Below are 16,006 nucleotides of genomic sequence, written 5' to 3'. Positions count from 1 at the left end.
GGCATCCACAAAACACACAGAGCCCTCTCGGTTCAATATAGTGTCTCTTCTTTAATACAGTGAAAATAACATTTTTACAAAATAGATCATCTGATTCAAAAATAGAAAGAAAGAAACGCTTTCCTGAGTAAGTGCTGTTTTCTAAAAAATAGATTCTCTGATTAAAAAAAAACCCAAAACAAATTAATCATACAGGAGGTTCAAGAAAACCTGCAAGTGTTTTTGAAAAAAGTACAAACATTTTCATATTTAATCTACACATATAACAATTGCGTGTAAATTCTCTCATATTCAGAGGATTGTAGGAAATTCTACGTCACTGCTGCAGATAGAAAAGTGCTCAAGGTTAAGAGTGCATCATTTAAACAAAACAACTGGCGATCACGGTCCTCTAGACAACATAATCACTGGAAATGGCCTCGACATTCTTTGTGAGTTTAACATTTGACCCAGAATACAGTTAGTGAGACACTCGCTCTATTGTAATCTCGGGTTAGACTTTTTAATCTTTCAAATCACATCAGAGTAAATCATGAGAACTGATTTATGACGACTTAACTGTGGATCACAACAGAATCACAACTGGATCAGCTTTGCTGAGGCCCGTTACCCTCTGCAGGTGACAGCTAAAGATTTAACTGAAGTCTTGTGTTCCGACTGACTTTAATTCATGTGTGCCACCCAGCTCTTACTGGTGACCTTGAGTGTGTCTGCTGTTGGCTTTATGCAGTCAAAGTCAACCTCAGATGTTTGTTCCTGAAACCAGCAGCAGCACAGTCAGAAGATCTTGTAACATCTAACAAAGAATAGTTGTGAACAAGAACTTTCTCTGACTGAAATGTTCGTGGGTTATCGTGCCAACATTCGATTTTCACATTTTGCCGCTGTGCAAAAATGGACAAAACTGAAAATAAAATGAAAGTAATTGTGACACTTGAGCTTCGCTGTTTCAAAGCGGGTCTAGCACCGATGTAAAGGAATGCCCGTGTGGTAACATTTGGCACGTCACTTGTGGTTGGAACATGAAACAGAGTGCAGTTTACAAGCCCGGGATAGTTCAGGAGGTGTAGTCGCAGACTCCATGCTGTCAGTTCAGTTACAGAGATGATGATAGATGGAACACTTCAACTATTATATGCTAATGTTCCTTGTTGCAAAGGGTTAGATGAGAAAGTTGTTACCACCCTTATATGTGTACTGTAATTAATAAGCAACCACCGGCAGCCACTTACCGTAGTTTATTTTAGCTTAGCTTAGCATAGGAGTAGTGACGTCCTGGAGAACCTGCTGATTGCCCGACAACCTCCACAGTCAGTGATGGACCGCAACTAAGTACATTTACTCAAGTGCTTTACTTGAGTATTTCCATTTTCTGCTACTTTATACTCTTTTGAGGCAAATACCCTGCTGAAAAAACAGCATAGAGCAGCACTAAAACCAGCACCAAAACACAACATATGCTGGTCTTGATGGTGAGTCACCAAGACCAGCATATGTTGTGTTTAGTAGCTGGTCTATGTTGTTTTTTTCAGCAGGGTATCGTACTTTCTACTCACTACATTAATGTTTTATCTTTAGTTACTACTTTTCGCATTGCATGCTACATCACAGCCAAATGAGTGCATTATTAGATTAACATATTTTATCAACAATTAGATAAAAAAAACACTGATTCATATAATCAGAAAAATGCTTAATATCAGATCTGATAATTGGCCAAGCTAATAATCTATAGTACTACATACACGTAAATATATGTGTAATTTACTTTGATTGTACTTTTCATACTTAGGTACACGTAATATCAGATACTTTAAGACTTGTGCTTTTTGTGCAAACAAGCTATAAAACGAGCTATGTGCGCAGCATGTTATTGTCTCAGTACTTAAACTACGTGCAGTGACAGTAAAGTTAAATCTAATCTAACTTGTGAGCTTTAGAGGCGTTGATCGGTGGATTTTGTTATGTTCAGAAAGAGCAAAGCTAGCTGTAATCCCTTTTTCCGGTCTTTGTGCTAAGCTAACTGACTGCTGCTGCAGCCACATGTTTAGTTTACACACAGGAAAAAGTGGGAACAATCTTCTCATCTACCTATTGGCAAGAAAGTGAGGAGTACATTTTCCCAAATTCATAGCTATTAATTTTGGTCATACGGATTGGTCATTGAACTTCCTGGCACATTAAGTGTTGTCCTGTTTGTTCAACATCTCTCATAGTGTTTGGTCCCTCAGGGTTTTGGCCCCACCAGGAGAATTTCAAGCACCATCTCTACATGTAACCTCACGACTCAGGTTAGCTGTAGTCAAAACTCAGTGGTCCCGTGACTTAAACACACTTTCTCTTAGTCAGTCCTGTGACGTGGAACCATGTGACCTCAGGTGACGGCGGCTAGTCACCTGGACGTGTGCAGCAGTGTCCCAGGTAAGTACAGGTACCTCCAGATGGCGTAATAGTGAATGCACGCTCCTGCCGCCACGAAGAGGTGCCAGATGGCGTGGGCGAAGGGGACGAGGCCATCGCTCTTGAAGAAGACCACGCCCACCACGTAGAAGACACCTCCCACCGCCAGTTCACACACGCCTGCGCGCTCCACCTGGAGACATGCACGAACAGATGTTAAAGAACGTCTGCTCAAACGCGTCATGTTCATTTTGTTGATAAAACATATGACAAAGTGTCCATGATGACAGGAAGTCAGTCTAAAAACGCATACACAGGAAAAATACTTGGCAGTTCTGTTTCAGTGACCAGATCTTTGTAGGTAACGGGCTCAAACAAACAAAATCACCGGTTTGTATCTTTAAATGGCGACCGTCCGATTCCCACACAATGGCAGGAAGTCTGTTGCAGCGGAAGAGGGGTTTACAGAAAACCTTTTTTGTTTCTCCGAAGCAGAAAGAGACAACACTCAAAACCCTTTGTGGTCTGTGCTTACCATAGACAGGATGACCAAAGCAGGAACAGCCCCCATGGCCACATACCCGAACAGCTCCACCAGCTTGTACCTGCAGATAGAAAACATGGACGTGAAAAGATAATATCTCCCAAATTCTTTTATGTGATTGTTTTCTGTTTCTGCTTCAAACAGGGTGCCAGCGTGTGTGTTGTAAACACTTGAGGACAGGAGTTTAGCTTCAGGTCGATTGTGTCAAACTGGGACACGGAGCAGAACGACGACAGAGACAGAGAGAGAGAAAGAGAGAGACTGCGTTACCTCTCGTGGAAAAAGAAGACATACATGGATCCCACGCAGGCCATGACCCAGATCAGCCAGCGCATGTGGCACGACCAGGGACCCAGCTCCCTCAGCATCAACCTACGGAAACAAATCAGTACATCTGAGCGTGCAAAGCAGCTACGTTCTCCACCGAACTGCATATCATGTATCGACTGACCCACCAGGGAGAGTAGGAGGCAGCTATGAAGAAGTAGATGGCCATTCTGTCACACATGTGGAAACGCTGCTCCACCTTCCTGCACAGTGACAAAAAGACGGAATATAGGAGCTCATTTCATCGTGACAACCGTTATCTTTTACTGAAGATTGTTTCGGTATATGGCAGGGGGGCACATTTTTAGTTTGCAGTCGTTTTGGAAAGTGTGTGAAAGGCCAGAGGAGCCGGAGTGTCAGAACTGGAGGAAGATCTGAGATCTGCTCACCACATTAAAAGGAGCAATTTGTGAGATATGGATGTAAAGGTATTCACAATGTTCAGTGTTATGTAATGAATGTAAAGAGACAACAGCGGTGACCTTTTTGTTGGCCAAAGAGGATGATGCAGAGACACCTACTCGAGTTGGCATGCTAACCAGCTAGCCAGCCTTTGTCTGATTTTCCCTGAATCGCCTCATTCCTGTTTCAGCTTTCATTCCAAAAGCTAGCTAGTCGTTACAGCCAGAGATAGCAAAGACTGTACTGAGCAGCAGTAAACGCTATGCTGCCCCCTGCTGTTTTGAAGCTGTCTTTATATTTTGTCTATTTCTGAGAAACTACGCCTTAAAGCAGTAAGAAATGTATGATTTATGCACCCATATCCCGATATCCCTAACTAATTTAGTGTAAAAGTCATAGTAATAGTAAGTATTCGGGGAATAAATACACAAGCAAATTAAAACAGATTTATTAATATATGTTACATTTGATTGTAACAAGAATATTTTCAAGACGCCTACATTTACATTTATTGGTACATTTAATGCTATCCTTATTCATTTATCTATTTATCGATGCATCAATTTCTTTATCTATTGATTTCTGAATTTGGCAGTCTCAGTTCTCCATATGACTCTAAATTAGCTCAGGAACAAGGCTTTCTTTCTATCGCAAACATTTCCATTATGTATTTTGTGCAGGATCTGACAAGAACGCTGACAAAACCCTGAAGACTTTGTTCGTTAGCGTGTGTTTGACTGTTAATATGTGAGTGAATGTTTTTCAGAGGGTGTGAGCTGGAGCTGATGCGAAATATGTTTTCAGTTCCACGCCACATCTGTTCTTTGGTCTTTGGCCTTCTGGCTGTGTCATAATTAACAAACTGTATGTCTGAGTGTGATGTAAATGTCTGCTAGAGCAGCACATAAACACACAAATGCACATCTGCCAATCCCCTACCAGCGTTTTCTGCTACACACACACACACACACACACACACACACAAATACACACTTATACACACACACCTGAGGTGGCTGATTTTCCAGGCAGCGGTGTGGAAGAGCGTTGAGGTGACGAACAGGCCGGTGAGACCGCTGCCATAGAGCCAGGCAGCCATGCGATGCCATTGGTCAACAGACAGGAAGTAGAGCACTGACCCGCCAACCAAACTGGGGAGGATCCACAACTGGAAAGGATCAAAATGCCACAAAAGCATAGTGTCACATTATTTTCTATTGTTATTATTTAACATGTGAAAGTGCTGGAATTACTCTTTAAGAAACCAGAATATTTACATTTTAGAAACTGTAATCCGAGATTTTTTTTTTTCTTATTTCAAATAACTCAAAACAATTCAGTCATCCAGTAATTTGGAAATTATATGTACATCTAATATGTTCTATATCCATCCATCCATCCATTTTCATCCGCTTATCCGGGGCCGGGTCGCGGGGGGCAGCTGCCTGAGCAGGGACACCCAGACTTCCCTCTCCCCGGATACCGCCTCCAGCTCTTCCGGGAGGACCCCAAGGCGTTCCCAGGCCAGCTGGGAGACATAGTCACACCAGCGTGTCCTGGGTCTTCCTCGGGGTCTCCTCCCGGAGGGACATGCCAGGAACACCTCCCGAGGGAGGCGTCCCGGGGGCATCCGAAACAGATGCCCGAGCCACCTCAGCTGGCTCCTCTCGATGTGGAGGAGCAGCGGCTCTACTCTGAGCTCCTCCCGGGTGACAGAGCTCTTCACCCTATCTCTAAGGGAGCGCCCTGCCACCCTGCGGAGGAAACTCATTTCGGCCGCTTGTATCCGGGATCTTATTCTTTCGGTCATGACCCAAAGTTCATGGCCATAGGTGAGGGTCGGAACGTAGATTGACTGGTAAATCGAGAGCTTCGCCTTTCGGCTCAGCTCTCTCTTCACCACGACGGACCGATACAAAGACCGCATTACTGCGGCCGCTGCACCGATCCGTCTGTCAATCTCACGCTCCATCCTTCCCTCACTCGTGAACAAGACCCCAAGATACTTAAACTCCTCCACTTGAGGCAGGAACTCTCCTCCCACCTGGAGGGAGCAGGCCACCTTTTTCCGGTCGAGAACCATGGCCTCGGATTTGGAGGTGCTGATTCTCATCCCAGCCGCTTTGCACTCGGCTGCAAACCGCCCCAGGACATGCTGGAGGTCCCGGCTCGAAGGAGCCAACAAGACCACATCATCCGCGAAAAGCAGAGATGAGATCCATTGGCTCCCGAACCAGATCCCCTCCGGCCCGTGGCTGCGCCTAGAAATTCTGTCCATAAAAGTAATGAACAGAACCGGTGACAAAGGGCAGCCCTGCCGGAGTCCAACATGTACTGGGAACAGGTCTGACTTACTGCCGGCAATGCGAACCAAGCTCCTGCTCCGGCAGTACAGGGACCGTACGGCCCTTAACAGAGGGCCCCCGACCCCGTACTCCCGGAGCACCCCCCACAGTATGCCACGAGGGACACGGTCGAATGCCTTCTCCAAGTCCACAAAACACATGTGGACTGGTTGGGCAAACTCCCATGAACCCTCGAGCACCCTGCGGAGGGTATAGAGCTGGTCCAGTGTTCCACGGCCAGGACGAAAACCGCATTGTTCCTCCTGGATCCGAGGTTCGACTATCGGCCGAATTCTCCTCTCCAGTACCCTGGAATAGACTTTCCCGGGGAGGCTGAGGAGTGTGATCCCCCGATAGTTGGAACACACCCTCCGGTCCCCCTTTTTAAATAGGGGGACCACCACCCCGGTCTGCCAGTCCAGAGGCACTGTCCCCGACTGCCACGCGATGCTGCAGAGACGTGTCAGCCAAGACAGCCCCACAACATCCAGAGACTTGAGGTACTCAGGGCGGATCTCATCCACCCCCGGTGCTTTGCCACTGAGGAGCTTACGGACTACCTCAGTGACTTCGGCTTGGGTGATGGATGGGTCAACCTCTGAGTCCCCAGCCTCTGCTTCCTCTATGGAAGGCGTGTCAGCGGGATTGAGGAGATCCTCGAAGTATTCCTTCCACCGCCCGACGATGTCCCCAGTCGAGGTCAACAGCTCCCCACCTCCACTGTAAACAGTGTTGGTGGAGGACTGCTTCCCCCTCCTGAGGCGCCGGATGGTTTGCCAGAATTTCTTCGAGGCCGACCGGTAGTCCTCCTCCATGGCCTCCCCGAACTCTTCCCAGACCCGAGTTTTTGCTTCCGAGACTGCCCGTGCTGCCGCACGCTTGGCCTGCCGGTACCCGTCAGCTGCCTCAGGAGTCCCCCGGGCCAGCCAGGCCCGGTAGGACTCCTTCTTCAGCTTGACAGCAACCCTTACTTCCGGGGTCCACCACCGGGTTCGGGGATTGCCGCCGCGACAGGCACCGGAGACCTTACGGCCACAGCTCCGGACAGCCGCGTCAACAATGGAGGTGGAGAACATGGTCCATTCGGACTCAATGTCCCCAGCCTCCCTCGGGATCTGGTCAAAGCTCTCCCGGAGGTGGGAGTTAAAGATCTCCCTGGCAGAGGGTTCTGCCAGACGTTCCCAGCAGACCCTCACGATACGTTTGGGTCTGCCAGGTCTGTCCAGCTTCCTCCCCCGCCAGCGGATCCAACTCACCACCAGGTGGTGATCAGTTGACAGCTCAGCCCCTCTCTTCACCCGAGTGTCCAAGACATACGGCCGGAGGTCAGATGACACGACCACAAAGTCGATCATTGATCTCCGGCCTAGGGTGTCCTGGTGCCACGTGCACATATGGACACCCTTATGCTTGAACATGGTGTTCGTTATGGACAAACTGTGACTAGCACAGAAGTCCAGTAACAAAACACCACTCGGGTTCAGATCGGGGAGGCCGTTCCTCCCAATCACACCCCTCCAGGTAACACTGTCATCGCCCACGTGGGCGTTGAAGTCCCCCAGGAGAACGACGGAGTCCCCGGTTGGAGCACTCTCCAGTACCCCTCCCAGGGACTCCAAGAAGGCCGGGTACTCTGCACCGCTGTTCGGCCCATAAACCGAGACAACGGTGAGAGTCCTATCCCCGACCCGAAGGCGCAGGGAAACGACCCTCTCGTTCACCGGGGAGAACTCCAACACATGGCGGCTGAGCTGGGGGGCTATAAGCAAGCCCACACCAGCTCGCCGCCTCTCGCCGCGGGCAACTCCAGAGTAGAAGAGAGTCCAGCCTCTCTCAAGGAGTTGGGTTCCAGAGCCCAGTCTGTGCGTGGAGTGAGCCCGACTATTTCTAGCCGGTACTGCTCAACCTCCCGCACCAGCTCAGGCTCTTTCCCCCCCAGTGAGGTGACATTCCATGTCCCCATGGCTAGAGTCACCATCCGGGGATTGGGCCGCCGGGGGCCCCGCCCACGACCGCCACCCATATCCCTCTGCACCGGCCCCTTCTGAACCCTCCCGCGAGTGGTGAGCCCACGGGAGGGCGGGCCCACGTTGCTCGTTCGGGCTGCGCCCGGCCGGGTCCCGTGGGCAGAGACCCGGCCACCAGGCGCTCGCCTGCGAGCCCCAACCCCAGGCCTGGCTCCAGGGTGGGGCCCCCGGTGACGCCGATCCGGGCGACGTGCACGTCCTTGGTCTTGTTATATTCATCGGGGGCGAGTGAACCGATCTTAGTCTGACCCGTCACCTAGGACCTGTTTGCCTTGGGAGACCCTACCAGGGGCATTAAGCCCCGGACAACATAGCTCCTAGGATCATTCGGGTGCTCAAACCCCTCCACCATGATAAGGTGCCGGTTCAAGGAGGAGTGTTCTATATGTAATTGTCTAATATTTCTATTACTTTGGATAAATGATAGTAGTAATAGGCTCAATTGTAAGTCATTGTGTTCATGACATTAGACTTGTGCTTAAACTTGTACTTTTGACAAACCTAATACAATTTTGTGGAACCTGTTGAAAGTCTTTTCCGATATTTTAAAGTTTTCTCTCTGGATCCAGGAGAAACAGCTGCAACCACTGTTAAAGGAATAGTTCAACATTTTGAGCATCGCTCCTCTTCTCTTTCTTGCCAAGAACTCAGGTTGAAGATCGATACACTCCTGTAGTCTGTACACTAGGTATGGATTTACCAGTAGCATCTGCTTGTCTTAGCTTAGCATAAAGACTGCAAGCAGCTAGCGTGCCTCTGTCTAACAGCAACAAAATCCAGCTGCCATCACCACTTCAACTCACTCATCAACACAATATTTATTGTACGTTAGCCGCAAAATGCAACAAGGTGGATATGTTCACCTAGAGCCAGGTTGGATGTTCCCCTTGTTCCCATCCTTGATGCTAAGCTAACCTGACCGTAGCTTCATCAAAACATGTGAGTGGTATCAATCTTCTCATCCAACTCTCAGGAAGGAAATTAGAGCATTTCTCCAAATTTCAAGCCATCCCTTTAACTGGTTCTGTCTCCAACTAAAGTTTAGGATGTTGGTTGAGCTGACAGAGGTAATGAATCGGTAAATGGACAGTGGTATCATGGAGAGATTTCACTCAGCCCGCTTGCGGCTTTACAGTCATTATTGTCCTGTTTTCCTCCGTTTTCTTTCATCTCTCACTGTCTGTCTCATTCGCTGTCTGTCTTGCTCTCTCAGAGGCGGAAACCCACAGGGATTACAGCAGATTAGAGAAAGCTACAGGCCGAATCACAGATTATAGCCCACTGCCTCTGTGGCGCGGCCAAAAAATCCTCCCTGTTTCATTCCTCGCAATCCTCTCCATCTTTTCAGAGTCCTCTCTGAACAGACAAACTCACTGCATGCAAGAAAAAAACGTGTGGCAGTCGGAGACAAGCGAGAGTAAAAAACAAAAAATAAAACTGCAGGAGTGACGGGAGAAAAGAGAGCTTTAACTTTGAGAGTGGGTTTCTGTCTGTTTGGCTCACCCCATGCGTGGCACAGTTTGCAGCGTGTTCATATTCAGTGGGCTGGTATCTCTTACTGGCTGGCACCCTGCAGTTCATGAACCTGAGAGAGGGGTGAGGCGAGGGGGGAGAGAGGGGGGAGGCGAAGAGGGAAAAGGGGCAGAGACAGAGCGGTGCGTTCAGGTAGTGAATGAAAAACGAGGCAAAACAAGGTAGTGCTTTATTAGGTAATAATAAAGTTACTGTGAGCTGAGTACACGAAGGCCAGTGTGTGTGTGTGTGTGTGTAAGATGTTCATTCTTGGAGGATTTACAGGTCTTTAATCCACATCACGTTGTCTGAATTTCAGTGTGCCTCATCGTTACTATTCGTGCCTGTGTGTGGGTGTGTGTGCGCGCGTGTGTGTTGTGTAGACTATTTAATCAGCAGTAAATCTCTCAATCCCGGCTTACAGGGAAAAAACACATCTGGAGATGTTACGAAACCACATTTTATACATCAAGATGCACACACAGACACACACACTCACTAAAATGAGGGTAGCTTCACATGAAGGGGCCACAGGTGTGTGTGTGTCGGTCAGCTGTGCAACTTGATTACACATTTAGGCCAACGGCTCATCATCACACGCGTACACACCAACATCACGCCTCATTCCCGACACGCATTCGCACGCACACAAAAATCCCATCGCTGTTTGTTGTTACAGTCTATTAATTCTGCACAGTGAAGAGAGCAATCAGAGAGTCAGAGGAACTACCTTTTGTTCCAGGAAATGTTGTCGTTAATAAATGTTAATTTATAAAACAATACTAATTCAAGTACACCCCTGCAAAGAGAAATAAACTGTTAATGCTTCATATTCAGAGAAAGCAATTGGTATGTGGAAATAATACAAATGAATCAAACAAAACAAAACAATAAAAACATGTGAAAAGAATGCTTCAGTGCAAGTTTTATAATGGTGAGGGAACCCCGCTCGCTATTCTGGCATCATGTCGGCTAAAATGTTGGTGACGCTCTCATTTTAACAAACACGTCAAAGAGAGCGGGCAATATAGAGGTCAGCACTGCAGTCATATACATACGTGGATATGTTGATAAGACGCGATGTGTACTAAAAAACATATGTATGGAAGTCAATAACATGCTCATTGTGACATGCCTACACCTGATAACCAAAACACTCCAGTGAACTTATATCGCTTTGCATTGTTGTACTTCTGTAACTGAACTGTATTTTATTCCTTTTTGTGTGTGTTTTTTTGTTTTGTTTTGCTTTTCTTCCTTCTAGCTCGGAGTTAGGGTTAAATTTAGATTTTGCTATTAACCCTGTGTGCAGCACATCTGGGGTTGGTGCATGGTTGAATGTGGCGGCACCAGTGTTACTCTTATGTCAAATAAATCAACTAAGCTACACTAATGAGACATTGAAAAAAGTCAAAAAGTTTCAGTGTCCAAACCTTTCGAGACTAATGATCTGAGTCCTTTGACTACTAAATAATTAGAAACAAGTCAAACCACTCGCTGAGATCGCAAGATAATCTTGGCTTGTGAGAGGAAGGAATCCCAGCTGAGATGTCAGTGTGTGATAAAAGGCATCCTGAATTCAGAAAGTCTGTTAAAAATCTGTTTTTACATTTTTTACAAAACTTTATCTAATGGTGCTGGAGCTGGTCCACGATGTTTCCCCTGCCTTAACAGCTCATTTTCCTTCGTGATCACCATCTTTTGAAAAGCTGTAATGTGTGACCGGGGTTTGGTGGACAGAAGAGACTCATGCAAGTAACATTCTTGGGTCAGCTTGTTCAACATCTTAGCTTGAGCTGTGTGTGTGTGTGTGTGTGTGTGTGTGTGTGTGTGTGTGTGTGTGTGTCTATGCGTACTACTCATGCTGTCAGGATTTATATAGATCTGTTGACGCACTCACATTGTGGGGACCACCTATCCTTATGGGGACAAAAACGAAAGTCCTGATTATGTAAATTATTAAACTTTAGGGTAAGGACTTAAACCAGGATAGGGGTGTGTGTGTGTGTGTGTGTGTATGTGTGTGTGTGTGTGTGTGTGTGTGTGTGTGTGTGCACGTGTGTTTGCACTCACCACCAGAGCCCTCATGACAAGAAACCTCAGTGTGTTTTCCTGTTGTGGGTCTAAATTGATAGAGGGCATCAGGGCTATCTGGTGCACCTGAAAACATCTGTCTCTCTCACACACCCTCCACATTTTTTCTGTTTCTCTTCTCCTGCTTACTAACACAAACATGGCAGAACACCAGGAGCTCAGGAGTCATTCCCTTTCAGTTTCATGATCCCGTCAGCGTATAACTACAACACAGACTCATGATCACATTTATCAAAGTTCTGCTCACATGTGAATGTCTGCACGAGTCCTGTTACAAACGGCAATAAATCAAGTCCTGTGTCACATGCGCTGTCTTTCTCAAAGGTGCAATCCATGGAGGGAAAACATTAAGTGACATAAGATCATTGTGAAGCTGACATCCCTCTTGTTTTTCCCTGCAGGCCGTGCCAAGTGCACAACAAGAGAATTGTATCTTCCTGTTGTGTTATTGTAGGGCCATCAATGGACCTGAATGGAACAGTCTGAAGTCCTTTAATCAGTTATGACAGAACTCAGTGTGTGTGTGCATGCGTGTGTTTGTGTGTGTGTGTGTGTGCGCGCGCGCGCGTGTGTGTGTGTGTTTGTGTGCGTGCGTGCGTGTTTGCGTGTATGTGTGTGTAATGAAGTGAAAGGAAGGGATAGGGATTCACAGGCTCTGATCAGAGAGAGCTTTGTTGTCCTCATCGGCACACTGTTCTTTCTCTTCTCTCTCGTCTTTCCACACACTTTCTGTTTTTGTTTTGTGTGTGTCATGCAGTTCGTTGTATGTGTGTGTGTTTGTGTGTGTGTGTGTGTTTGAGTGAGTGTGTGTGTGTGTGTGTGTGTGTGGCATGCTTTAGCCCCACAAAGCGAGTGTTTAGTTACAAAATCCCATTACAGCACATTCCATACATTAATAGGATCGATTACGGCCAAGAGGATCAGAACCTTTGGATCAGGGGTACGCTAATGTGTACACTATAGGAATGTGTGTGTGTGTGTGTGTGTGTGTGGTTGTGTGGTTGTCTGTGTGTGTGTTTGTATACGCTCTCTGTAACTCCAGGCCTATTCCTTTTACAGTGAAGATCGAGTTCATCTCCTCTGGGACTCAAACTCCCGTTCTCACGATTATCGCCATCTCCCGTTTACACACACACACACACGCACAAACACACACACATGCACGTACAGGCTTTCTATGTGATGAATGCGCATAAGAAGAATTCAACATGATATACTATAAAATGCTGTGTGTGTGTGTTTGGTGCCATATCCAAAGGAGTACAGCAGCACATGATAAAAAATAAAGGAATACAATTGAAGTATAGCAAACAAGTCACCTGGACATCAGACAGATGGATGCAGGGAAATAAGAATAGTGATTCTAAAAGTAAAACTAAATTAAATTGTAAAAGGTGCACTATGTAGTTTTGGGAAAGAAGAGAAAGATCTTGATTGACTGATATTCTTATGCCTGAACAAAAATAAATAAGCAAACAAACACTGTTGTGTAAATAAAATGAATAAACAGACTGACCTTAAAGGAGGACATAGTTTAATTTTTTTCATGGTTTCACTTTGTTTAAATGTGGCGGACCCTGCCACTTTTCTAGCTTCAAACAGTGTTCTGAGGACCTTATTTCCCCCTGAGAACAGCTTGTTTATTCAGTCATGAAAAAATAAAATATTTCTGAGTTTGTGTCATTACCTCGTTAATATTGTTAATATTAAAATTGTGTGTGTGCATGTAAATTTCTTCTCCAAAACCACATAGAGCCCCTTTAGTTAGCGCACTTTTCAGACTCTTTTGGTGTGTTTGGTTGGTGATAAAAGTAATGGTGCCCCTGCTTGTTACATCTCCCTCTCTCTGTCTCTCTGACACACAAAACACAAACACACTCAACACTCAAACTAATCTATAACATCCCTCTGATGGCTCCTGTGCCAGCGCGTCAGTGCGCATGGATGCACAGAATGTGTCACACACACACACACACACACACACACGGTGCCACCGATCAGCACCAAACTTCCCTGACAAAACACCAGTTACCTTCCAAATTTTGTCTTCTTAAAGTCCATCTCGTGCGTAGGCTCTCTGTGTGTGTCTGGGGGGGGGGGGGGGGGCGCGCGCGTCGGTGCGCTCGCGCTCTATTTACCAACAGCACGCCCGCGAGCGTCGTCTCCTCTTACGGATTCCCCATTCCGGATGTCCCGCCGCCGCGCGTCCCAACATGAACACACAAGTCCGACAGGGGCAGAGACCAGCAGAGTCAAGAAACCGCAGCGACGAGTCAACTGGACTACTTCTTTTTCTATCCGAAGTGTCGCGAGGTCAAACAACGAGCCATCCCGGCGTGAGCACGAGGTGGTGAGAGAGAGAGAGAGAGAGGGGGCAGGCTGCACGGAGTGGAGTTCAGATGTGTTCGCAGGATGTTCCGCGGGACTGGGTTTGTAACCCCTCCTCTCCTCCCCTCCCCTTTCCTCTGGCTGATGATAACACGGCAGCAAACACAGACCCCCCCCCCCCCCCACACACACACACATACACAACACAGCCACACTTTCTCCACCCTCCTCTCAGTTTACACTTTCAACTGGGCTGTGTGACATTTTTAAATGCTGCTGGAAGATACACAAATGTCAGAGACACACAGGTGATAACGAACCCTGATAATAAAAAAAGGGGGAAGCTCTTTTTGTCCAACCTTGAGATAAAACAGCCAGTGTAAACAAAAGTGGAACTGGACTTTATTGTTGAGAGGTGGGCAGTAACCAGTAACCAGGAATTCAGAGGTCCAATTTCAACAAACAAACGAACCAACGAATAAACAAGCTGACCTTAAAGGACAATTTCATCCTGTTTTAGTTTGTTTATATGTGGCGGACCCTGCCACCTTTCTAGCTTCTAACAGTGTTCTTGGGGCGTTATTTTCCTCTGAGAACAGCTTGTTTATTCAGTTACAGGAAAAGATAGATATTTCCAAGTTTGCATTATTAAGTCATAAATATTGTAAATATTTGAATTTCTCCTCCTAAACGACAGAGTTCCCCTTTTGATATTTGCCTACTTATCGGCCTCATGATGAGTAATGAGGCTGCACACCGGTGGGAGGTTTAACAGCTGCTCCTCCGGTGCAGTCAAAACAACCTTGAGCTGAGCGCACTCAAGTCTGTGGAGATTTCAGGAGAAGCAGATCCCAGGGGGGAGTTTTGTGGGTGGGGTATTTTGTGTGTGTGTGTGTGTGTGAAGTGAGAAGTGCCTGTTTCTCTACATCCCGTTCTCCTGGTTTTTGCATGTTCCCACCAGGAAACCAACACATCCCCTCACCATCAAAAAACATCTGGCCTTAAATGGTTTAACAATGAAACTGGAGTTCCTTCCCACTCAGGCTGCCCTCTGCTTTTAGTGCTTAGAGCGGGTTGAATGCAGAATCAAACTAACTATGTTACAGTGTATGATTTTGTATGACACAGACGGGACTGTCAGTGCAGAGAACATCATAAGTGCTAACCTGCCCTCCATTCAGGACTAAATTTACCTCCAGATTCGGGAAAAGCTGCAGAAAACAAACACCAACATCTCCAATCTGGTTGACGCTGAAAAACACCGCGCCAACACAACCAGACACAAGAACAGCTTTCCACCCACAGGCCATCACTCAGATGAACAGTTAAAAGTGTACTTTGGGAAGAAAAAACAAGAAAGAAAGAAAGAAAAGAAAACTAAGAAAGTGAATATTTACAATATTAAAGCTTCAAATTCATACTCAGAACAGATAGGGGTTACCATGTGACATAAGTAATCACTAACTTCTGCTAACTGTAGCTACCATTGGCTAGTGAGCACAGTTAACTCTGCACCTAGCTTTTCCAACTAGGAGGTGCAGGGTCCAGGGAAGTGTTTCTGTTTGCAGCACTAGCACAGGGGCTTTGGAACGGGACGGGCCAGGGCTAGCTGGTTAGCATGCTAACTTCAGTAGATATCTCTGGAACAAAAACACAAATGTCATATTGTCGAAACTATTCATCAAAACTGTTTATTTACATTATTTTGATACCTCTAATTCATCTTTGAACCTTCTCAACCAAAACATATTACATATAGCCCCTTTAATAAGGAAATAATACAGACTCAGAAATAGCTATTTGATATATTTCCATATAAATATAAGCTGGTTAGCATGCTAACTTCAGTAGGGGAACAAGGTCCCTAGAACACTGTTTGATGCTAGAAAGGTAGCCGCTGAGAAGGGTCCTGCTAACACAAACAAAGTAAAACAGTATGAAATTTTGCTTGTTTATTCAATTTATTCAGTCATGAAAAGCAATGAGTGAAGATTTTTCTCCTCTCTCAAAACGTCTTCCTCAAAACT

The 16,006-nt window shown here is 46.3% G+C and overlaps 1 protein-coding gene across 2 annotated transcripts; it reads right to left on the bottom strand.

Annotated features, from left to right (window-relative positions):
• Positions 1–31: 31 nt before the first annotated feature.
• Positions 32–14,045, bottom strand: mmd2a (monocyte to macrophage differentiation-associated 2a). Of its 2 annotated transcripts, none has more exons than XM_030408614.1 (7): positions 13,684–14,045; positions 9,549–9,630; positions 4,681–4,841; positions 3,400–3,474; positions 3,215–3,316; positions 2,936–3,005; positions 32–2,593 (listed from the first exon to the last, which is right to left on the bottom strand). In XM_030408614.1, the coding sequence occupies exons 1-7, from the start codon at positions 13,710–13,712 to the stop codon at positions 2,393–2,395; spliced, it is 720 nt and encodes a 239-aa protein (XP_030264474.1). In that variant the 5' UTR covers positions 13,713–14,045; the 3' UTR covers positions 32–2,392. The 2 variants fall into 2 exon arrangements, with proteins under 2 accessions (XP_030264474.1, XP_030264475.1); XM_030408615.1 differs by lacking the exon at positions 13,684–14,045 and adding an exon at positions 11,631–12,137.
• Between the last annotated feature and the right edge of the window lie 1,961 nt (positions 14,046–16,006).

Source organism: Sparus aurata, chromosome 23 (assembly GCF_900880675.1).
Source record: "Sparus aurata chromosome 23, fSpaAur1.1, whole genome shotgun sequence".
Classification (NCBI taxonomy): Eukaryota; Metazoa; Chordata; class Actinopteri; order Spariformes; family Sparidae; genus Sparus; species Sparus aurata.
The sequence above is the reverse complement of the archived record's forward strand: the minus strand, read 5'-3'. Positions and strand labels throughout refer to the sequence as shown.

What these genes read in the sequence shown, in the direction of transcription:
- mmd2a (XM_030408614.1), bottom strand. Translation starts at nt 13,712, where the DNA reads ATGGACTTTAAGAAGACAAAATTTGGAAG. An exon ending in TGGAAAATCAGCCACCTCAG is followed by an intron (nt 3,475 to 4,680) that starts GTGTGTGTGTAT and finishes GTCACTGTGCAG; the next exon opens with GAAGGTGGAGCAGCGTTTCC. An exon ending in GCTGCCTCCTACTCTCCCTG is followed by an intron (nt 3,317 to 3,399) that starts GTGGGTCAGTCG and finishes TTGTTTCCGTAG; the next exon opens with GTTGATGCTGAGGGAGCTGG.